The following is a 25,052-nucleotide window of genomic DNA, read 5'->3' on the forward strand; positions in this document are numbered from 1 at the left end:
CCTGCCTGGGGAAAGGTAATGTGTTTAGTGTATAGCTGTTCCTCTTACCCTTCTAATGCAGTCTGTCTTGGTCTTTGTGGTTCAGGGGGGATGCTTCAGCCTCACTCTCAAGTTTAGAATTCTCTCAGAAATCTCTTGTCCATGAAATACTGGTAATTATTCTTGTGACAGGGAATGGAAGTCAGGAATAACCTATGTTGCTACCTTGATGATGTTTCCCCTTCACTTCTGAAGGATAAGTTTGTAGGCTACAGAATTTTAGGTTAGTGAGTTTTTCCTCTCAAAACTTTAAATATTTCACCACACACTTTTCTTGTTTTATTGTTTCTGAGAAGTCAGGTATAATTCTCATCTTTGTTCCTCTATAGATAAGGTGTTTTTTACCCCTATGTATTCTTTCAAGATTAAAAAAATTTTTTTAATGTTTATTTATTTTTGAGAGAGACAGAGTGTGAGCGGGGGGGGGGGGGGAGTCAGAGACAGAGGGAGACACAGAATCAGAAGCAGGTTCCAGGCTCTGAGCTGTCAGCACAGAGCCCAACGCAGGGCTCGAACTCAGGAACCATGAGATCATGACCTGAATTGAAGTTGGAGGCATAACTGACCGAGCCACCCAGGTGCCCCATGAGATTTTTTCTTTAGCTTTGATTTTATGAAATTTGGTGTAATTTTTTTCCACACCTGTAGTTTTTTTTAAATATACATTAAATATAATTTATTGTCAAGTTGGTTTCCATACAATATCCAGTGCTCATCCCAACAGGTGCCCTCCTCAATGCCCATCACCCACTTTCCCCTCTCCCCCACCCCCCATCAACCCTCAGTTTGTTCTCAGTATTTAAGAGTCTCTTATGGGGGCACCTGGGTGGCTCAGTCGGTTGAGTGTCTGACTTCAGCTCAGGTCATGATCTCGCAGTCTGTGAGTTCAAGCCCTGCCTCGGGCTCTGTGCTGAACAGCTCAGAGCCTGGAGCCTGCTTTGGATTCTGTGTTTCCCTCTCTCTCTGCCCCTCCCCCGCTCATGCTCTGTCTCTGTCAAAAATAAATAAACATTAAAAAAAATTAAAAAAAAGTCTCTTATGGTTTGCCTCCTTCCCTCTCTGTAACCACCCCTTCTCCTCCCCCATGGTCTTCTTTTAAGTTTTTCAGGATCCACATGAGTGAAAACATATAGTATCTGTCTTTCTCTGCCTGACTTATTTCACTTAGCATACTAATTTCCAGTTCTATCCACATTGTTACAAAGCCCAGATTTCATTCTTTCTCATTGCCAAGCAGTATTCCATTATATATATAAACCACATCTCCTTTAACCATTCATTAGTTGATGGACATTTAGGCTCTTTCCATAATTTGGCTATTGCTGAAAGTGCTGCTATAAACATTGGGGTACATGTGCCCTTATGCATCAGCACTCCTGTATCCCTTAGGTAAATTCCTAGCAGTGCTATTGCTGGGTCATAGGGTAGATCTATTTTTAATTTTTTAAGGAACCTCCACTCTGTTTTCTGGGGTGGCTGCACCAATTTGCATTCCCACCAACAGTGCAAGAGGGTTCCCGTTTCTCCACATCCTTGCCAGCATCTATAGTCTCCTGATTTGGTCATTTTAGCCACTCGGACCAGTGTGAGGTGGCATGTCAGTGTGCTTTTGATTTGTATTTCCCTGATAAGGAGTGACATTGGGCATCTTTTAATGTGCCTGTTGGCCATCTGGATGTCTTCTTTGGAAAAGTGTCTATTCATGTCTTCTGCCCATTTTTTCACTGGATTATTTGTTTCTCTGGTGTGGAGTTTGGTGAGTTCTTTATAGATTTTGGATACTAGCACTTTATCCAAGATGTCATTTGCAAATATCTTTTCCCATTCCATCAGTTGCCTGTTAGTTTTGTTGATTGTTTCCTTTGCAGTGCAGAAGCTTTTTATCTTCATGAGGTCCCAATAGTTCAGTTTTGCTTTTAATTCCCTTGCCTTTGGAGATGTGTTGAGTAAGGAATTGCTGTGTCTGAGGTCAGAGAGGTTTTTTCCTGCTTTCTCCTCTAGGGTTTTGAGGGTTTCCTGTCTCACATTCCGGTCCTTTATCCATTTTGAGTTTGTTTTTGTGAATGGTGTAAGAAAGTGGTCTAGTTTCATTATTCTGCATGTTGCTGTGCAGTTCTCCCAGCACCATTTGTTAAAGAGACTGTTTTTTTTCCATTGGATATTCTTTCCTGCTTTGTCAAAGATTAGTTGGCCATACATTGTGAGTCCAATTCTGGAGTCTTTATTCTATTTGATTGGTTTATGTGTCTGTTTTTGTGCCAATATCATACTGTCTTGATGATTATAGCTTTGTAGTAGAGGTTAAAGTCTGGGATTGTGATACCTCCTACTTTGGTTTTCTTACTTTGGCTATTCGGGGTCTTTTGTGGTTCCATACAAATTTTAGGATTCTTGTTCTAGCTTCGAGAAGAATGCTGGTGCAATTTTGATTGGAACTGCATTGAATGTGTAGATTGCTTTGGGTAGTATTGACATTTTAACAATATTTATTCTTCCAGTCCATGAGCACGGAATATTTTTCCATTTCTTTATATCTTCTTCAATTTCCTTCATAAGCTTTCTATAGTTTTCAGCATATAGATCTTTTACATCTTTGGTTAGGTTTATTCCTAGGTATTTTATGATTCTTTCCACACCTATAGTTTTTATTTTGCTTGGTGTTCTCTGAGTTTCCTGGATCTATGGTGTCTGATATTAACATGGGGGAAATTCTCAGTCATTGTTACTTCAAATATTTCCTTTGTTGCTTTCTTCCTTCTGTTTCTGGTATTCTCATTATATGTATGTTATACCTTTTATAGTTGTCCTACAGTTCTTGATATTCTGTTCCCTTCCCATGCCCCCGCCCCACCCCCCGCACAATGTTTTCTCTTTCCTTTTCCATTTTTTAAGAGTCTATTAACATTCTTTTTTTTAAAGTTTACTTATTTTGAGAGATAGGGAAAGAGTGAGTTCACAGGAGAGGCAGAGAGAAAGGAGAGAGAAAATCCCAAGTAGCGCAGAGCCTGATGTGCGGCTCAATCTCACAAACTGTGAGATTATGACCTGAGCCCACATCAAGAGTCAGATGCTTAAGTGACTGAGCCACCCAGGCACCCCTATTGACAAATTCTTAAGCTCAGAGATTATTTTCTCAGATATATCCAGCCACTAATTAGCCCATCAGAAGCATTCTTCATTTCTATTACAGTGTTTTTGATCTCTAGCATCTCTTTTGGAATCTTAGGACTTCCATTTGTCTCCTTACATTGTCCATCTGTTCTTGCATGCAGTCTTATATTCATTGGCAACTTTAGCATTTTTAATCATAAGTTTTGCTAAATCCCTGGTCTGATAATTCAAAATGCCTCCAATATCTAAGTCTGGTTCCGATGCTCGCTCTGTCTCTCCAAATCATGTTTATTACTCTTAGTATGCTCTGTAATTTTCTCTTGATAGTCAGAAATAATATATTGGGTAAAAGGAACTGCTATAAACAGGCCTTTAGAAGGGGCAACTGGGTGGCTCAGTTGGTTATGCGTACAACTTCAGCTCTGGTCATGATTTCACACTTGGTGAGTTCAAGTCCCACATCGGGCTCTGTGCTGACAGCTCGGAGCCTGGAGCCTGCATAGCATTCTGTGGCTCCCTCTCTCTCTGCCTCCCCCCCCCCCCCCCATCCGCACTTGGGTCTCTCTCTATCAAAACAGGCCTTTAGTAATACAGTGGGAAAGTGGGGGGAAGGTAAGTCTTCTATAGTTTTACTATTTGATCTCAATCTTTAGTGAGCCTGTTCCTTTGAACTGTGAACATCACGTGACCTCTTCAGTCCCTTCTAGTATCAAGCAGATCATTTCTCCCTTCTGCCTCACTGCATGGCAAACACAATGGGTCAGGCTTGCCTATGCTCCCTTAGTTCTGGTTTCTCAGTCCATATTCAAGTTAGGTGGGCTGAGCTCAGCAAGCTTGGCAGTCACTCAGATTCTAATCATTCTTCAATCTAACTTTCTGAGGGTGTCTTGCACTTTAGGTTACAGAGTGGCTACTTTACTTCATTGGACTACTGTTCTGCGTACATGCTCCTTTAGCCAGAATATTAAAGATGAGGGTGGGTATAAATCAGATACCAAACCACCCTGAACATTCAAAAATTATTACCATGAACATCATCATAACTTAATTTCTTAACTTAACACTACCCCCCACAGTCTGGTAACTGAGATGATATTACCATCTCAGTGAAAGACCAAGGTTCAAACAGATGAACTTCACATGGACAGAACCCAGGGTAAGTAACAGTCCTCCTCAGAGGCCTCCTTGATTAAAAAAAAAAAAATGAAAGTCACTGCATAATCCACAAGGATGCCTATGGAGCATGGTAGACAGCAAGAGACCAAGCCCCTGCCTGCCTCCAAGTATCAGCTCAGTAATGATTAGAAGGAGCCTTCAGTTGTTGGGCAGTGTACCAGGCAATGGGGATATCAAAATGATTAAAAACATTTGGAGGACTCATAGTCCAGCAGGGAAAATAATGGGCAATAAACTTTTTATAAAATAACGTATTGTATTATAAATCTCAATAGAGCTGTGCACAAAACAGTGTAGGACCAAAGAGGAGGGAAGAGTTCATATCAAATATACTGAATGACATGTACAAGGAATCTTTCTGAAGTGGTAACAATGGGGTAATGAATTCTGATGGTTGTTATACAACTCTATAAATATACAAAAAAAACCCATGAAATTGGGCAATTAAACAGGTGTATTTTATGGTATATAAATTACACATCAGCATATCTGTTTTACAAAAATAACACAGTAGGGGCGCCTCGGTGGCTCAGTTGCTTGGGCGTCCAACTTCAGCTCAGGTCAGGATCTCAACAGTTTGTGGGTTCGGGCCCCACGTCAGGCTCTATGCTGACTGCTTGCTCAGGGCCTGGAGCCTGCTCCGAATTCTGTCGCCCTTTCTCTCTGTCCCTCCCCCACTCACACTCTGTCTCTGTCTCTCTCAAAAATAAACATTAAAAAAACTTTTTTTAAATGAACATAGTAGTTGAGTGCAAGTAGTAGAACACTAAGTTGAGTATGATCTTAATATTGGGATTAGGTAATTATTGGAAAATAAAGAATAAACTTATTTAAAAAATCTGCTGACTTGTCATGAAATTTCTATGATACCAGATTGTATTATGGCGCAAGGCAGAATGAGTTTAAGATGAATTTGTCTTTGTTATTTACCAACAGCATAAAATTTAAAAAGTATGTAAATTTAAAAATTTTGATGACACCAGGAAGTATATTTTATTTTACAAAAATATCTTATTCTGACAAGGGCATCTGAACTATACAAAAGAGAAGACATTTCTATTAAAAATGTCAAGCTCCAGCTCCATCTTAGCTCCTAACACCAGTAAGAAGGTTGCCAGATATGAGGAAGATGCAGGCTGGCAACCTGGCTTTCTGAAACAAAGGAGCTGACTATATGTACAATGACTGTAGCATGCTTTTCTAATTAAGAAAAAATTAACTATAAGTGATTAAGGTGGTTTTTAAAAAGTTGTTGGAAGTACACTGGGGTCAAATCAAATGTTTCCCAAAAGATCAAATAAGATATTTTTAATGGGCAACTTAAAGTAACTTCTTTTAGTATTACTAATCTATCTAAAATGTCCTCATCCCTGAAAATGTATGTATACATGTATATTGAAATGTACACATACAAAATGCTTAATGAAGTCTATACATCTACTGTCAAAACATTTAAGGCACTATATAGCCATTGCATGAATATGCTTCATTTTGAAATTATGTAGGTTTTCCTCTTTTGTCATTAACAACAATCTAAAGTTTAGCAATTAATATAGATGACATACAATTCTAAATCATCAGCACACTAGAAAAACTATTTCCTGGGATGCCTGGATGGCTCAGTTGGTTGAGTATAGTTCTTGATTTTGGCTCAGGTCATGATCCCAGGGTTGTGGGATCGAGCTCTGCATCAGGCTTCATGCTGGGCATGGAATCTGCTTAAGATTCTCTCTTTTTCTCTGTCCCTCTCCTGCCCTTCTCCCCTGCTTGCATTCTCTCTCAAATTAAAATAAATAAATAAAGAAAAAATAATTTCCTTACATTTCAGCTTCAATAATTCTTTGTACCTCAGTGATTCTAAAATTGCTTTGAGACAAGGATACTAAGATATAATCATATGCCATCTGCTCACCAACTTGTCTGCTTAACATATTCTGAAGTTAAAGATAATGTAAAGCAAAGATAACAATACTTATAAGTTATATCACTTTTGTCATTATCTTTATGGGTATTAAAATTGTACGACAATAAATCCTTAAACATTCTAAGTATCCACCTTAATCTCAGCATTGAGAGACATGTTGCTTACACAGAAAGCAGACTTTTCTATGAAGCATTTATTTCCTTTGACATTTTGTTTTTAACTTGCCCTTTAAAGCTAATAATTGGATGGCAAATTCTTCCAGTATCCTATATACCTGAGTTCAGCATACTTGAAATGGCTGAGAAAAATAGGTACTTACAGATTAAACATTAAGTGTGAGCTTTGTTTCAGATTCTTACTAAATTATACTTCAGAGAGCTATGTGAGAGAATCTTCCCTCTTTTCTCCTTTAAACACCAAAATCTGGGAGATGGATCCACATTCAAGATCATTTTTAGCTAGCAAATTTTTTTAAGTTTATTCACTTTGAGATATATATGTATATATATGTATGTATGTATATATATATATGTACACACACACACACAGAGAAAGAGGCAGAGAGAGAGAGAGAATCCCAAGCAGGCTCCATGCGGTCAGCACAGAGCCCGATGGGTGGCGGGGGGTGGGGGGTGGGGGGCGCCTCAATGCCAGGAACTGTGAGATCATGACCGGAGCTGAAATCAAGATCAACTGAGCCACCCAGGTGCCCCAACGTATTTTAAGTGATATTAATTCTTCAGCTCAAAAAAATCTCCTTTCAAATTAATAATCACTTTTTCATAACTGTTATTTCTGTTTTATCCTCTTTTCTTATATGCAATATACTTTCACTGAATTTAAATCAGAAAAATCAAATGAATAATATTCTTTACATACCCATATATATATATATATATATATATATATATATTTACCCTTACTTAAATATTCATATAGATTACCTTCTAAATTTGTCAATTCCATCTAATCTTAACGTTAGAATGTTTTACCAAAAACATGACACAACATTCCCCATATTAGGAATATAAGGAAAGCAATCATTTAACAGCAATGATGGTAAGGATGTTAATATTCTTATTGTATTCTGTTCTATTATTTCAATGAGGCACAATACATATCTAGAAAATGTTTAATAGTATAAATACCCAAAATAGAGAATTGAGTTTTAATCTCTCCTTATAGTGCAAGGTCTTGCGCAAATAGTTTTATTAATTTTTCCATGATTATTTCTTTCTCTACCAATAACTCCTAATGCCAACCTCCCCAACTCTTTTCTGATACAATTTTTTAACATATTAAATATATTTTCAGTATCTACAAATACTGCCCAACCTATAGCAACTTCTCTGCCTTAGTTTTCTCATTAGTAATTATTATAAACCTACAGGTGGCTATTTGGAAGTTTAAAAAGAGAATTACTAGATTGAGGCTGGAAAGACGGCAGAGTAGAAGGTCCCTAAGCTCACCTCATCCCATGGATAGGACTAGATAATAAGTCACATTCAGTATAAATAACCCAGAAAATGACCCAAAGACTGACAGAACAAAATCCACAACTAAATGTACAGAACAGGCCACATTGAAGAAGGTTGGAGAAGCAGAGATGTGGTAGAGGGTTAAGCACACTCCAGCCTCCAAGGTGGGGAAAAAGACATGGAGCAGAAAATGGGGAGGAATAGACTATCACACCAGGGAGCTCACATAGGGAAAATGAATCACCATAACATTTGGCTTTGAAAGGAGACGGGCCAACTTTTGTGAGTTCTCACAACCAGCTGTACTTAAAATCTAGAATTTTAAAAATCAGTGGGCTTGACTCTGGGAGAGCCCCAAGGGCGAGAAGAAGTTGAGCCCCCCAAAAGAGATGGTACAAAGAACATCCCATGGAGATACATCTAAAACTACCAGTTTGAAAAACATCTTGGGCGCATATGTGAGGAAGAGTTATTTACTAATCTCAGAGCATGTCCAAGAGGGATAGAGATCTTGAAGAGACTATTCCAGAAACAAAGGAGTTGTCAGGTGCCATCTCCTTCCCTTGCCCCTCAGCAGAAACACACAGCCACCTGTGGGAATCAACACCATGCCTGCACTCACTACTTAACTTGCTTACACCAAACACCACTGCTTACACTTCTAAAAATCCACCCCTTCCAGTCACATTTGCCTAAGTCTTAGAGCTGTGAGTCAACTTGCTCAGAAGACTGGCACTAACCTTGCCAATTCTGTATCTCTCAACCCAACCACTTTGTGGGGCCTTGGTCCTGGCAGTGTCAGAGGTGGCCCAATGGAAGACCAGTGTACATCTTGTTAAAATTGTGTGTCCACCCAAGGTGCTGTGCAGATTTGTCCAGGCTACCCAGTTCCCACAGCCATGGTGACAGATCTCATTTTGAAAGCAGACCAGTGCACACTATGCTAAAGCTGCATGCCACCTATCAGCCACTCTCAGCAGCAGCATGATGTCCTCTTCCAATATACCCTTGGCCATAACCCATCCAAAGCTACTGGCAATATGCAGGCAGCTCTGACAGAGGCCAGTGCCACTCCAAAGTGACTCCTTCCCTGGGGTGAGGGGAAGATCAGTCAGACAGCAGCCCTGGCAGTGGGTTGCAAATAGATAGGTGGTCTGGTTTCAGGCCCCACCTACTAATGAAACCTTCTCATTAGACAACACAAGGAAAGTGCACTGCAGTTTGGTGCTACTGCATCTCTGAGAAATGCTTGGTCTGACTCAACTCAAGGCTAAGGCAGCCAGAGAGGGATCAAACACTTTCCACAACAGTCAAAGATAGCCATTGCAGATGACTGGACTGAAGGAAAAAGCAGGCAAGACATAAGAGCATTATGCACAAAACACATAGGAGACACTTCTGAAGTGTCAGGTTCTGTTGAACAGGGTTGCTGCATATCAGGGCATACAGGCCTTCTTCTTCACAAGGCCATTACCTCTAAGAGCAGGAGATGTAGCTGACTTTCCTAACACACAGAAACAAACAGAGTTGGGCAAAATGAGGAGACAGAGGCATATGTCCCAAATGAAAGAAGAAGACAAAACTACAGCAAGAGACCTAAGCAAAATGGATTTAAGTAATATGCTGAATAGAGAATTTAATGATCATAAACTCATTGGGCTTGAAAAGAGTGGAGGACATCAGTGAGACCCTTATAAAAGAGATGGAAAAAAAGAAAACATTAGAGATGAACACAGCAAATGGAATTAAAAAAAAACATTAGATGGAATAAAAAGGCTAGACAAATCAGAGGAATGAATTAGCAACTTGGAGAACAGAGTAATGGAAAGTTATCATGCTGAACAAATGAGAGAAAAAAACTATGCAAAATGAGAAGAGATTTAGGGAACTCTGACTTCATCAGGTGTAATAACATTCTCATTATATGGATCCCAGAAGAAGAAGAGATAGATAAGGGGGCAGAAAATTTATTTCATGGAATAATAGCTGGAAACTTCCTTAATCTAGGGAAGGAAACATATCAAGATCCAGGAGGAACAGAGATCCCTCAACAAAATCAACCCAAGGAGGTCCACTCCAAGACACATAGTAATAAAAGGGCAAAAAGTAGCAATAAAGAGAGAATTTTAAAAGTAACAAGATAAAAGAAAACAGTTACAGAAAAGGGAAACCCCATAAGGCTATGAGCAGGTTTTTCAGCAAAAATTTGGCAGAGCATAAGGGAGTGGCATGATATAGTCAAAGGGTAAATCTGTAGCCAGGAATACTCTTTCCAGCTAGGCTGTCATTCAGAATAGAGGGAGAAACAAAAAGTTTCCCAGACAAACAAAAGGTGAAAGAGTTCATGACCACTAAACCAGTCCTACAGGAAATGGTAAAGAGGACTCTGTGATTGGAAAGGAAAGATCATAAGTAAGAGAAAAGTAGAGAGTGCAAAAGCAGTAAAAATGAGGATATCTGTAAAAGTCAGTCAAGGAACTCAAAAGGATGTAGAGTATGACACTATATATGTAAACATGGTGGAGGCAGTAAAGAATGGATTCAAACTTAAGTGATCGTCAGCTTAATATAGACTGCTATATGCAGATATTGTATACAAACCGCATGTTAACCACAAATCAAAAACCATTAAGAGATACGCAAAAAATAAAAATAAAGAAATCCAAGTACATCACATTAAAGCCAGAAAATCATAAAAGAGAGCCAGAGAAGAAAGGTCAGAGAAGCAGAAGGCAACCATAAATCAAGTAACAAAATGGCAATAAATACATATCAAGAATTACTCTGAATGTAAATGGACTAACCACTCCAATCAAAAGATAAAGGGTGGTGGAATGGATAAAAATACCTGACCCTATTTATATGCTGCCTACAAGAGACTCATTTCAGACCTAAAGACACCTGCAGACTGAAAGTGAAGGGATGGAGAAACATTTACCATGCAAATGGGTGTCAAAAGAAAGCTGGTGTAGCAATACTTATATAGGACAAAACAGACTTTAAAACAAAAACTGTAACAAGAGATGAGGAAAGATACTACATAACTATAAGGGGAACAATCCAACAAGAAGATATAACAATTGTAAACATTTATGCACCCATCATGAAAGCACCTATAAACATAAGATAGTGAATAACAAACAAAAAGGAAAAAATCAAAATTGATATAATATTAGGGGAGTTTAGGACCCCACTTACATCAATGGACAGATCATAGAAACAGAAAATCAATAAAGCAACAGTGGCTTTGAATGACACACTGGACCAGATGAATTTAACAGATATATTCAGAACATTCCATTCTGTACACATTCTTTTCAAGGATTCATGGAACATTCTTGAGATGGACCACATATTAAGCCAGAAAACAACACAACACATTTCAAGAAATTAAAAAAAATAGAAGTCATATGAATCATCTTTTATGATCACAATGCTATGACACTAGAAATCAGCCACAAGAAAAAAATCTGGAAAGCACAGATACATGGAGATTAAATAACATGCTATTAAACAATGAATGGATCAACCAAGAAATCAAAGAAGAAATAAAAATTATACGGAGAAAAATGAAAATACAAAACATAATGGTACAAAATCTTTGGGATGCAGCAAAAGCAGTCCTAAGAGGGAAGTTCATAAGAATACAGTCCTATATCAAAAAGCAAGAAAAATCTCAAATACGCAACCTAACCTTACACCTAAAGGAGCCAGAAAAAGAACAAGGTAAACCCCAAAGAAGCAGAAGGAAGGAAATAATAAATATTGGAGGATAAATAAATGATACAGAAACTAAAAAAACAAAACAAAACAAAACAAAACAAAAAACAATAGAACAGATCACTGAAACCATGAGCTGATTCTTTGGAAAGATCAAAGAATTGATAAAAATCTATCCAAAGTCATACAAAAAAGAGAGAGAAAAAGAGTGAGGACTCAAATAAACAAAATAAGAAAGGAAAGAGGAGAAATAACAACCAAAACCAAAGAAATACAAACAATTGTAAGAGAGTATTATGAAAAACTATATGTCAACACATTGGACAAACTAGAAGAAATGGATACATTCCTAGAAACATACTACCTACCAGAACTAAAGCAGGAATACATAGAAAATTTTAACAGATCTATTACCAGCAATGTAATTAAAACCAGTAATCAAAAAACTCCCAATAAATAAAAGTCCAGGATCAGATGGCTTCACTGGTGAATTCTACCAAACATGAAAGGAGGAAAACTTCCATATTCATTCTATGAGGGTAGCATTTAGTAACTAATACCAAAACCAGATAAAAACACAACAAAAAAAGTGAACTACAGGCTGATATCCCTGAAGAACATACATGAATAAGTCCTCAACAAATACTGGCAAACTGCATCCAACGACAATACATAAAAAAAATATCATTTACCATTGTCAAGTGGGATTTAATCCTGGTATGAAAGGTGGTTAAATATTGGCAAATGAATGTAACATATCACATCATAAGAAAAAGAATAAGAACCTTTCAACATCTACAGATAAAGCATTTGGCAAAGTATATCAATTCGTGATAAAAACCCTAAACAAATTAGGGTTAGAGGCAACATAACACAACATCATTAAGGCATTATATGAAAAACCTACAGCCAACATCATCCTCAGTGGGGAAAAACTGACAGCATTTCTCCTAAGGTCAGGACAAAGACAAGGGTGTACACTCTCACTGTTTTTATTTAACTTACTGAAAAGTCCTAACCACAGCAATCAGGCAACAAAAAGAAGTAAAAAGCATCAAAATTGGTAAGAAAGAAGTCAAACTTTTGCTATCTGTAGATAACATCATACCCAGATAGAAAACCCCAAAGACTACACCAAAAATTTACAGAATTTATATTCTAATTCAATAAATTTGCAGGATACACAATGTACAGAAGCCTGTTGCATTTCTGTGCACCAAAAATGAAGTAGCAGAAAGAGAAATTAATGAATCAATCCCATTTACAATTGAGCCAAAAATAATAAGATACCTAGGAATAACCCTAACCAAAGAGGAGAAAGACCTGTATTCTAAAAACTATAAAACACTGATAAAAGAAATTGAAGAGGATACAAAGAAATGAAAAGACATTCCATGCTCACAGATTGAAAGAACGAATAAGGTTAAAATATCTATACTACCCGGGGCGCCTGGGTGGCGCAGTCGGTTAAGCGTCCGACTTCAGCCAGGTCACGATCTCGCGGTCGGGGAGTTCGAGCCCCGCATCAGGCTCTGGGCTGATGGCTTGGAGCCTGGAGCCTGTTTCCGATTCTGTGTCTCCCTCTCTCTCTGCCCCTCCCCCGTTCATGCTCTGTCTCTCTCTGTCCCAAAAATAAATAAACGTTGAAAAAAAAATTAAAAAAAAATATCTATACTACCCAAAGCAATCTACACATTAAAGCAATCCCTATCAAAATACCACCAGCAATTTTCACAGAACTAGAACAATTCCTAAAATCTGTACGGAACTACAAAAGACTCTAGAGAGCAAAAGCAACCTTGAAAAACAAAAACAAAACTGGAGGCATCACAATCTCTGACTTCATGTTATGTTACAAAATTGTAGTAATCAAAATAGTATGGTACTGACACCAACATCGAAACACAGATCAATATAACAGACTAAACAGCCAAGAAATAAACCCACAATTATATGATCAATTAATCTTTGACAAAACAGGAAAGAATGCGTGATGGGAAAGACAGGCTCTTCAACAAATGATGTTGGGAACACTGGACAGCAACATGTAAAAGAATGAAAGTGGACCACTTTCTTACACCATATAGAAAAATAAACTCAAAATAGATTAAGAACCTAATATGAGATGTGACTCCATAACAAATCCTAGAAGAGAGCACAGGCAGTAATTTCTCTGACATTGGCTGTAGTAACATCTGTCTGATATGTCTCCTGAGGCAAGAGAAACAAAAGCAAAAATAAACCATTGGGACTACATCAAAATAAAAATCTTCTGCAGAGCAAAAGAAACAACCAAGAAAACTAAGTGACAACCTACTGAATGGGCAAGATATTTGCAAATGACCTTTCCAATAAAGGGTTAGAATCCAAAATATACAAAGAATTTATAAAACTCAACCTCAAAAATCCAATAATCTAATTAAAAAATGCACAGAAAGGTGAATAGACATTTATCCAAACAAGACATTCAGAGGGCCCACAGACACATGAAAAGATGCTCAATATCACTCATCATCAGGGAGATGCAAATCAAAACCACAATATCACCTCATACTTGTCAGATGGCTAAAATCAAAAACACAAGAAACAAATGATGAGGATACAGAGAAAAAGAACCCTCATGCACTGTTGGTGGGAATGCAGACCAGTATAGCTATTGTGGAAAACAGTACTGAGGTTCCTCAAAAAATTAAAAATAGAACTACCTTATAATCCAATAATTGCACTACTGGGTATTTACCCCTAAAATACAAAAACACCAATTCAAAGAAATATGTGTATCCCTATGTTTATTGGAGCATTATTTACAATAGCCAAATTATGGAAGCAGCCCAAGTATCCACCGAAAGATGAATGGATAAAGACATGGCATGTATACAAAATAGAATATTATTCAGCCATAAAAAAGAAAGAAATTTTGCTATTTGAAACAAGATGTATCTAGAGAGTATAATGCTAAGTGAAATAAGTCAGAGAAACACAAATCCTATGATCTCACTCATATGTAGAACATAAGAAATGAAACAAATAAACAAAGGAAAAAAAAAAGAGAGACAAACCAACAGACACTTAACTATAGAGAACAAACAAATGTTTACCAGAGGGAATGTAGCTAAGGGGATGGGTGAAATAAATGAAGGGGATTAAGAGTACACTTATCTTGATGAGCACTGAGTAAGATATAGAACTGTTGAATCACTGTATCACATACCTGAAACTAATATAACACTACATGTCAACTATACTGGAATTAAAATTTTAAAAATGATTTTTAGATTACTCAAAAATAATTTTAAAAAATTAAAAGGGAATTACTTTTGAACTTCTTAGATCAAAGTATGATATAAATGTCTTGATCCAAAATAATTTAAGTATGAAAGTTTTCCCTTGTCTACATTACTATTAGGACACACCATCCTGATTAACACCTTCATTTGTATAAAATCACTAGGGCTTCCAGATACTAAAGTTATTTAACAGAATAACTCATTGTAAAATGAATTACTGTGATTTATCTTTTCTTTTAATGGAAATAAAATAATTTTACCTCAAGATAAAAAGTATTTAAAAATAAGACAAAGAAGCACTCTTTTCTTTAGAATACAAGGTAAATTTAAAAAGTAAGTAATATAAGGGAATTATAATTTTTCTTCCTGGAGGACTATAATGTTAGCAAAAAAAAAATCAGGGAGAATGATAACAAAAGAGAAAATGATGAAGAAAACTTAAATGCAGGGCAATAAATTACATTCATAAGCTAAAGGTGGCTCATTTAAATCAGTCTATGTTAAAAGAAAAACACTCTGGAGTCACAATAAAACTACCCTTTTGAGATAGCCATTTCCTACACAGCAACATATGAAACATTTTAACAAATCCTGGCTTTGTCACTACAGTGTGTAACTTTGGATCCCTTAGTGAATGCTTCTTGACTTTATTTTCCTCATGTACAAAATGAGAATGTTGGACTGGAGTGGTACTTAAAATTTTAAGTACAGATACATCTAAATAATATTAACCAGGATTTCAAATATATATTAATAAAAAATACAGGTGGGGCTGCTTTGGTCATTTAAAATAGGCATGACGCTTCTGGAAACTAGAAGTGGGTTCCTGTTATCATCCCTCTTTTCCCTTACATCTCCTAGGGAGGCTCCTAATGCTAGGGCTCCATGAAATCCAGTTAGAAAGCCAAAGGTCTAAAACCTCTTTAGGTCTCTCCAGTTATAGCATTCCATGATGGTATAATTTGATTTCTTCTAAGCCTCTAAAATCAACATTAAGATGCCTCCCATGTAAGTAAACACTGTCCTATAAATTTTGTAGCGGCATCATCTTTCTTATTAACCATTGTCTAAACTACACAGTTGTAGGCTGATCTTTTAGGAAATGCAGTTCCTTGCACTGTTTTTATTGCTGTTTCTATATAGCCTTTTATGTGAACTTCATTACCTATAAGCAGTATGTTCAACAAAGGAGGATATAAATGGACAAATCCAGACATGTATCATTTCCTTAAAGAGGTTACATTCTAATGGAACATTCCTACAAATAACTACAATGGGTAGTAGAAACTGATGATATCATCAGATAAAGTAAAATGGATGTTTAAGGGCTAAGATTATTTCTGGTTATGAGCTGAGCTATAAAGAATGTCAGGCTTTGTACATAAAAGATTGGTACAGATGTAGATTCTAAGCAGAGGTTACTTCATGAACATCAGCAAAAAGGCAGGGAGCCATGGGACAAGTACAAGGATCTGTACATGGTGGTAACAGTTGAAATGTAGGCTGTATAAAGACAAATACTGGAGAGAAAAAAGATTACTGGCAGAATGTGAAGAGGCTAAATGAAGTTTTAGAGCAGAGGAGTGCTTCAGTAAAGTAAAAGGAGCAAAAAGAGGCTTGTGATGGATGTACATGTTAGGATGAAAAAGTATGAATGCCTGATTCAGACTGCAGCAGCAGGAATGGAGAAGAAAGGTGCTGTACGGAACCATTTCCGCAGTAGTGAAAGAGGTAGCATGGAAAGAGTCAAAGCTAATGTAGAGGCCAAAACCTAGGCAAGTAAGGAAATACTGGTGTTGTTAATAGAAATGGAGAATATATGACAAAGTTCAGAGACAGATGAAAAGGGTTAAGTAGAATGGAAATGTCCTGCAGGAAAGTGAAAATGTTGAATTGAAACTTGGGAAAGAGGTCAGATCTGTATAAATACTTGGAAAAAATTTTTACAGACATGGAAGGTGAAGTTTTAAAAATGAACATAAGATTGCTGAAAAAAGGACTTAGTGAAAGAAGACAATTCTAAGTGCTGATCCATGTAAGGTACCAACATTAATAGATAATAGGAAAAAAATGAGAGAAAGTGTGATTGGAGAGATACCAGGAGAACTGGGTGAGCACAGTGGTTCTATATAATTATATACATGCACATACTTATGTGTATACTTTAGTTCTTGATCTGAAGAATCACATAAATTGATATACAGCAGGGTTTTCTAAAGTGTGTTCTAAAAAAACATTAGTTTTAGTAGCTGTTAAAAGGTACTTCATGATCAAAACAGGACTCAATTATTCAGAAGATGGGGATAAGATGGTTCTTTATCTCCTGTAGAATTCAAAGAGTACATCACACTGACCCAATAAACCCTTTTTGTTTTTTTATCTTCTAGATACAGCAGTATCTAGCAGTAACAGGAAGTCACCTTGAGAAACAAGGATAAATAGTAAAATTTGAAGATTCACATAATATTAAAACTGGAAAGGAAAGCTCTGATCATTTCATCCAATCTTTTCACTTTATAGGTGAAGAACATTAATTATATGATATACTACTGTGGGTGGTAAAGAATACATGTGGATATGAAAGCATATGAACAAGAGAGAGACAAAAAGGTAAGTGAAAAATAAAAATTACAGCTTTAAAAGATACAATATTAGTTACCATTCGAGGGATAATTTGCTTTATGTTTAGTGTTTTAGAACATTTCACAGTGTCATCCTAAGGGTTATATGAAGTTCAATAATCACTCATCAGACAAAAGAAGAAACTGAGGCCTAAGGTTAATATGACTAGTGACCCAGATAGTACATGGAAGAGCTGGAATTCAAACCCAAATCTCTCTAATTCTGGAACCTGGGCTCCAGAACACAATGCTCTTTTGACAAGGGGGCCAAGAAGAGTCCAGGTCTTAGGTTCATTCCCATGCCTGCCCATGGATAGGGTCTGAGATAAGATTCTTTCTTATCATCAGGGAAATGCAAATCAAAATCACAATAAGATATCACCTCACACCTGTCAGAATGGCTAAAATGAAATATTCAAGTTTGATCAAAAAAATAAAAAACAAGTTTTGAGGAGGCTGTGGAGAAAAAGAAACCACATGCATTGTTGGAGAAATGTTAACTGGTACAGCCACTGTGGAAAACAGTATGGAGGTTCCACTACTGGGTATTTACCCAAAGAATACAAAAACACTAAATCAAAAAGATATATGTGGCCCTTTATTTATTGCAGCATTATTTACAATAGTCAAATTATGGACGCAGCCCAAGTGTCCACTGATAGATGAATAAAGAAGATGTGGTATATATATTATTCAGCCATAAAAATGAATGAAGTCTTCCACTTGCAATGACATGAATGGATCTAGAGGGTATAATGCTGAGTGAAATAAGCTGGATCAGAGAAAGTTAAATACCATATGCTTTAGCCATATGTGGAATTTAGAAATAAAACAAATGAACAAAGAATGAAGAGATAAACCAAAAAACAGACTCTGAACTATACAGAACAAACTGATGGTTACCAGAGGGGAGGTAGGTGGGGAGGTGGGTGAAACAGGTGATGTGGATTAAGGAGTACACTTATCATGATAAGCACTGAGTAATGTACCGAATTGTTGAATCACTATATTGTACACCTGAAACTAACACAATACTACATGTTAACTGTAGTATCTTCTGGATGCAACAGTATACTTTCCACAGGAAGTCACCTTGAGAAACAAAGTTAAGTACAATGGAATTAAAAAATTTTTTTTTCTTGCACCAAATTGTCACTATACATAAATATAAATAAAAACATACTATAACAATTTCCATATATAAAAAATTTAGATTTACAAAACAGATCCTCAGGACTACATTTATTTGTTTTTTAAAATAACTTATAAAAGAATCTTCAAATATTTCTCCCCTGGATGAACATACTTACATTTCATTTTTATTAATTTTCTGTAGAGGAGATATTCTGCATCGGTTCAGATACGCCTTTAATATTTCAGCAAGATACTAAGCATATAATTTATGAAATTTTTCTAGGAAACCCACTTTCATTCATGAGAGATATATCCAAAAATGATCACTTTGAAACACAGGCCATGAATTCTTATTATCTTAATGAATTTTCCTTGAAATGACACAATGTCTTTGAGTCTCATGACATATATAAATAGAGAAACATATGCCATCACATATACTTGCAAATATTAGTCTCAAATCAAACTTTGAATCCCTAATTTCAAATAGTACCATATAACCTTACAATTAGTGCAGTTTAAGTAGCACTTTTTCATTCATTCTAGCTTATTATATGTGAGACATATGTAATCAATTGCTAAACTACTTTTATCCAGTGTACAGATGAAACAATAAGATTTATCCCTAAGTTACGATTCTATAAACCTAAGGTCATTGCAGATTGCTATGCTAGGCCAAATGGTAGAAAAATAGGTATGAATACTGAATATCGGTAAAATAAAAAATAAACTTCATATGTAGTTCTAATTAAAAAACATATTTTGACCTAATTTCTGGACAACAATTAAAAATTTAGTAGAAAAGTTTTTTAAGTTAAATTCCTAACTGTTGCATTGATGAGTGAAAAGTCAGAAGAGTTATGGTATTATTGATCTACCAATATTGATCTACACCTAAATTAGGTGCAATTTATCTATAATTTTATTTCCCAAAGTATGTATCTTGAAACACTACATTATACTGTCAAAAAGGTTCAGAAAACATTGCAAATTTCATTCCTCTTGGAGACTTGCATTGTATAAACTCTTGGAAATTCTGCAGTTACAAAAATAATGTAGATTTATTTAATCCATCATTTCTCAAGTTTATCAATATCTTGGTATTATTAGTGTGATTGGAAATGGGATTGATGATAGGAATGAAGGGATTAAAACAAATAGATTGTACCAAAATCATTTGTATTGTATTGTGGAATATATGTGATTTTATCAGATTTTCTTTCTTAGAAGGATATATTAAGAAGATAACTGTCTCTAGGCATAGCAACTAGACTAAATGCAAAATAGGCGCATGTTGGGTACCAAGAAAAAGACATGGGATACTCAGAGTTTACTCAGGTTTTATACAAAGTACGTTAGACACTGGTGTAAAATGAAAACTGGACATGCATATTTTATCCTCTAGGATCACATCTAAAGTGTAAGGAAAGACAGTAAAAAGAATAAGCAGTTCATTTATTAAAATGCTGACATCCAGCATACTTACACTGCCCATTCAAGCTTCTCATTCTTAATTGAGTTGTACAGAGCCTGTAAAGAGAGAAAATAAGACGGAATTATTCTTTTCGTACTGTTCCATATTTTTTTTAAAATTTTTTTTTTCAACGGTAATTTATTTTTGGGACAGAGAGAGACAGAGCATGAACGGGGGAGGGGCAGAGAGAGAGGGAGACACAGAATCGGAAACTGGCCCCAGGCTCTGAGCCATCAGCCCAGAGCCTGACGCGGGGCTCGAACTCCCGGACTGCGAGACCGTGACCTGGCTGAAGTCGGACGCTTAACCGACTGCGCCACCCAGGCGCCCCCTGTTCCATATTTTTAATCCAGCAAATGACCAAAGCCAAAAGGCTTGAGTGAGCAGCAAGCAACTCCCAAGCCCTTTGTTGGCCACCCTGCTGGCTCTACAAAGATGAGGAATACACAAGGTGAGGCAAACGAGCATAGGGTAAGCAGTATTTTGTGAAAACAGATTTTTCACAAAGTAAAAAATGGCTTTTATAAATAAGACATACAACACTGTATGACATTTTAGTAAATATTAGGATATAATTAAAATTAGACCATGTACTCTATTCTTCTTATTCAAAATATGGTCTTGTAGTTTCACTAGTTTAGATACTAAAGTGTGCATACCTTTTTCATTGATGTAATAAGTAAAACTGTTTTCATAAAAATTTAACGAGCAAGATACATTTGAGGAGGACTAAAGCCAGATTATGGAAAACCATCTTAGAATAATTTCAGAGTTTTTATACCAATGACTTAAGCAGTTTTAAGCAGTCTAACTTCATAATTGTGCTTTACAGTTAGTATTACATTGGTGTGAGGTGGTGGAGAGGAAAGACAGAAAACTTCCTTAGAGCCTGGGTAATAATAATGACATTTGGCCTGATCACCTCTGATTCTCCAAGCTCTGGCATTATGTATAAGGTCCTTGTAATCAAGTTGTTCCACCATGATAACTACCCAAGAAAATGCTACTCCACATCTCTATTTCCTTAATTTTGAGTAAGATGTTGTAAAGAAAACACAAATAGATATCTAAGCCACCACAACAAATTATACTGAAGAAAAGGATATGTGCAGGATAACATTAGAATGATGTCAGAACATTTTTCTTCAAAGAAGGACTTGAACCTATTCAATTCAGCAGATTCAGTACAAATATATTTAGGTTACAGGTTTTATATTACTTAAGATTTAACACACATACCCTTAGCCAGTATTCACAGACTCTGTGGGAGTTCTGTCTAGTAGCTACAACAGTCAGTTTAATTAACTACTGGATAATTATGAAGCTAATAAAAACTAGGAGACATTTCATCATTATCAGGATGTGGTAAAATGTGTCCTCAAATACAAAAACTCATAGAACATCAAATTAAAATAAGGGGTAAACTGAGGTACAAAGACCATGCTGTAAATTGGATATTCTTTTTGAAGAACTCAAATTTACTGAAGAACTACAACAATCTATTTTTTAGCACAATGTCTCATGAGGTTGCACTTATTTAGAAGTGCAGAGAGAGTAGATGTCTAACTCAAGCCTCAGGAGACTCTTGATAGATAGATGTCCTTTAAATGGATTCCACTACTCGCATTAGCCATTTTGAACCCACAAGTAATGGTGAGTTGAGAAACTTCAACTGAAAAGAGATCATTAAAGGTTCTTTATATACTATCACACTCAATACTACCTAGAGTAATTTAACAATGCAATAAAGATAAAAAAAAATCTATTCATAAAGGTAGATAGCTTAAAATGATATCCAAGCATCTAAAACTTTTCTAATACATTTAATTCTGTCCTAGAACAAGTTTTTCTTTCAAATTTTTTGCCCATGAGAATATTTTGCTTAATGAGATACCGAGTTCTTAAATAGAAAATTCTTGTTCAGCTGCATATCATGCAACAAAAATCTATCATAAAGTATCTTGAAAAATTCAACAAACTTACCAAAGTGTGGACTTCTCCCAGTGTATATATTATCTAGAAAATACTATATAGCATATAACATATGCTATATAATGTTAATAACATATATATTATATAGACAAATCTAAAAGGTAGATGCTACCCTTATCCTTTCCAATTGCAAAATTACAAAGGGATTTTCTTGAATCTTTCTGGTGCTTTATAATGGCACACTATTTTACCAAAAAAAGGAAATTATACTTTGCAAATGTATCAAACACTTCTATATCCTTCATCACAACTTCCTATCCTTTTATTTACTTAGCTTAGTTAAGAACTGAATTCCTTTGGGGCACATAGGTGGCTCAGTCAGTTGAGGTCCAATCCTTGATTTTGGTTCATGTCAGGATCCCAGGGTCCTGCAATAGAGCCCCTTGTCAGGCTCTGTGCTGACAGCATGGAGCTTGCTTGGTATTCTTTCTCTTACTCTCTCTGCCCCTTTGCTGCTTGCACTCTCTCTCTCTCTCTCTCTCTCTCTCTCTCTCTCAAAATAAATAAATAAACATTCTAAAAATAAATAAAACTTAAGAAAAAAAAGAATTCAATTCCCTTGATTCCTCCTTATCTTTAGCTCCACAGTCATCCCTTTCGTTCCTGTGTATCCTATACCCCACACTCTATCACATCAACAAATCTTGTTTTTATTACCTTCAAGTTCTTTGTCCCACTGCCTCTCTGTTGTACCTAAAGAGAAAGATTGAAACTCTTGACCAATCCTACTCTGACTTCTCCACATTTATATCCCCTGTATTAGTTAAGGTTTCTTTAGTTTAAAATACACATACCAAAACTCTAACTACCTTAAGCATGAGGAAGACCATAGAAAGACATGGATGGAGCTGGCCTCAGGGACAAAGGTATTTAACTCTCAAGTATTTTCCTCATTCCACCTCAAACATCTCCACTCCTTGTTTCTTTACTACACAAAAACCATGTCTACAACAAGCAACACTCATGTGTATCTTTCATGACTGTCAACAAGAGATAACAGTTCTTTCTCCTAACTTCAGTTTGAAAAGATTGTAATTGGTGTGGTTTAGATCACCTGTCCTCCCCTAATTCATGTGGCGAGATGAGGTATAATGATTGGGACTATCCCTGGAGTCAGTGAGGCTGGGGTATGTATTAAAGAGGGGGTAGTATAGACGTAGCCACTAGTGTGTAATCCTCCTGAGCTTTAAAGCCTCCCCTATTTGTATATAACTAATTCAGCAATAATAGAGAAAATTAAGCAATAGCACAAATTAATGCCATTGAATATTCATCATCTCAAACTTTAGGAGAGACTTCATTCAATAGCCTCCTGACTTTTTGCCATCTTCCTTAAAATGTATCTGCACTGGCATCTATCCTTTTTTGCCTTTCTGATGGTAATTAAAGGGATATCCTGTCCCTACAAGGCTAGGCATCTATCACTGGTCCTGACAGTTCCCTTTCTGCGGTAACATCTCCTCCTTTATTAGCTCCTTTCTATCAGCTTTGAAACATGTGCAAGTCTCTCCAAACCCCACTTCCGTAATTTAGTTACCACCCTTTGTTCCTCAGCCCCTTTTTTAGCCAAATTTCTGAGAGAAGTTTCCACAATTCATATAACCAACTCAGGCAATCTAGCTTTCATCCCTGTTCTTCCACTGAAAGTGAATTACAATAAATGCACCCACTTCCTTCACATTAAACTCAAGGCCACTTTTTAGTGTTCCTGAATCACTTTGCCTGTTAGCAGCACTGAATACTCTCAAATGTTTTCTTCCTTATTTTGTGATACAATACAGTCTCTTGAATTTTCTCCTCTTTGGATAATCCCTATTACTCATATCTTCCTCATCTTACTCCTTAAATGTGGGTGAGCCTAAGGGTTTATCTGAAGCCAATGTAAACTCTTGTGAACATTAGATCCATATGTCAGATGCACTTGGATGTTTCCAAAGCACTACAAACTCAGTAAAAATGAACTAGAGAATGAAGACCTAACAGTGGAAATGTACTCTCCATCTTAGTAAACTGTGTCAGTAGAAAATATTTAATTTTTTGAGTGTGAAAACACTACACTATATATAGTCCAAGGAGAGGTAGCTTACAGTAATATAAAATATATCTAAGTCCAAATCCTAGGACTGCCAGAATTTTTCTATCAACTGTTTCATCTAAAAATACTATTATATTCCTATCATACAAGCAAGAAAGCTCCAGGTTTAAATCATATTTACTGCCAATCTTATATCAGCCTGCTAATGGCATAGGAAAAAGCCTTTTAGTAATAATATTTTCAGGAATAATCGTTAAAACTCTCTAATTTCCACTCAAACAACAGAATGGAATTTCACAGCTGACAGGGGCCTTAGAGATCATAAAACAAATTTTTCCTTTTATCGATTAAAAAAAATGAAGTCCAATGTTAATTTCTCTCAAGGTCCTTTAGCTGTTTTTCACAAACTCTGACTCAGAAATCACATTTCTCTCAGAAATCCATTGACTATATTCAGCTAGCTACATTCTCTCTTATTAACTAACTAAAACTAACTACATTCTACCAAAGTTTACAACATTGTAAATAACTGGCTTGTCAAGGCCCATGTGAAAAGGTAATAAGGCTGTGGCTCTCTCACAATACATTCAATAATGGTGGTCACTGTAATATTCTATTCTTAAAGGATGAACTTAAAGGACACATTCTTGAAATGACTTTGCTGGTGAGATGATGGGTTTGCCACATTCATTCTATAGTCTCAGTCCACTCATGACTAAAGGTATCTGCCATATAAATGGCTGAAACTGGAGATGTAGTCTACAGCTCAGGAAAATAATTTATCCCTAGTTATGGGAAGGGTTATTTGACTTAGCTCCAAGACAGCAAAGCTTGTGGGCAAACTTTCACTGTCATGAAAGGCTATTATATCCCTGTGGACATGAATTGATAGTTAGGGATAAATCAACCTTAATGGGTTAAAGCAGCCCATATAAATTATATGCTTGAGGTGATAACCAGTTGTGGTGGACTAAATATCGTACCCCCAAATGATGTTCAGGTGCTAATCCCTGGAACCTGTAAATATTTCTGTATATGGCAAAAAGATTCAAATGTGATTA

At 36.3% G+C, this 25,052-nt stretch overlaps 1 protein-coding gene across 7 annotated transcripts in view; it reads right to left on the minus strand.

Moving 5' to 3' along the window:
* PSD3 (pleckstrin and Sec7 domain containing 3) overlaps positions 1-25,052 on the minus strand; it is a 789,820-nt gene that overhangs the window by 207,905 nt on the left and 556,863 nt on the right. For all 7 annotated transcript variants that reach the window (XM_047855372.1, XM_047855373.1, XM_047855375.1 and 4 more), the window contains one exon: positions 19,977-20,020. In XM_047855372.1, the coding sequence (XP_047711328.1) occupies positions 19,977-20,020 (44 nt within the window). The remainder of the gene's footprint in view (positions 1-19,976; positions 20,021-25,052) is intronic.

This window comes from Prionailurus viverrinus, chromosome B1 (genome assembly GCF_022837055.1).
Source record: "Prionailurus viverrinus isolate Anna chromosome B1, UM_Priviv_1.0, whole genome shotgun sequence".
Lineage (NCBI taxonomy): Eukaryota > Metazoa > Chordata > Mammalia > Carnivora > Felidae > Prionailurus > Prionailurus viverrinus.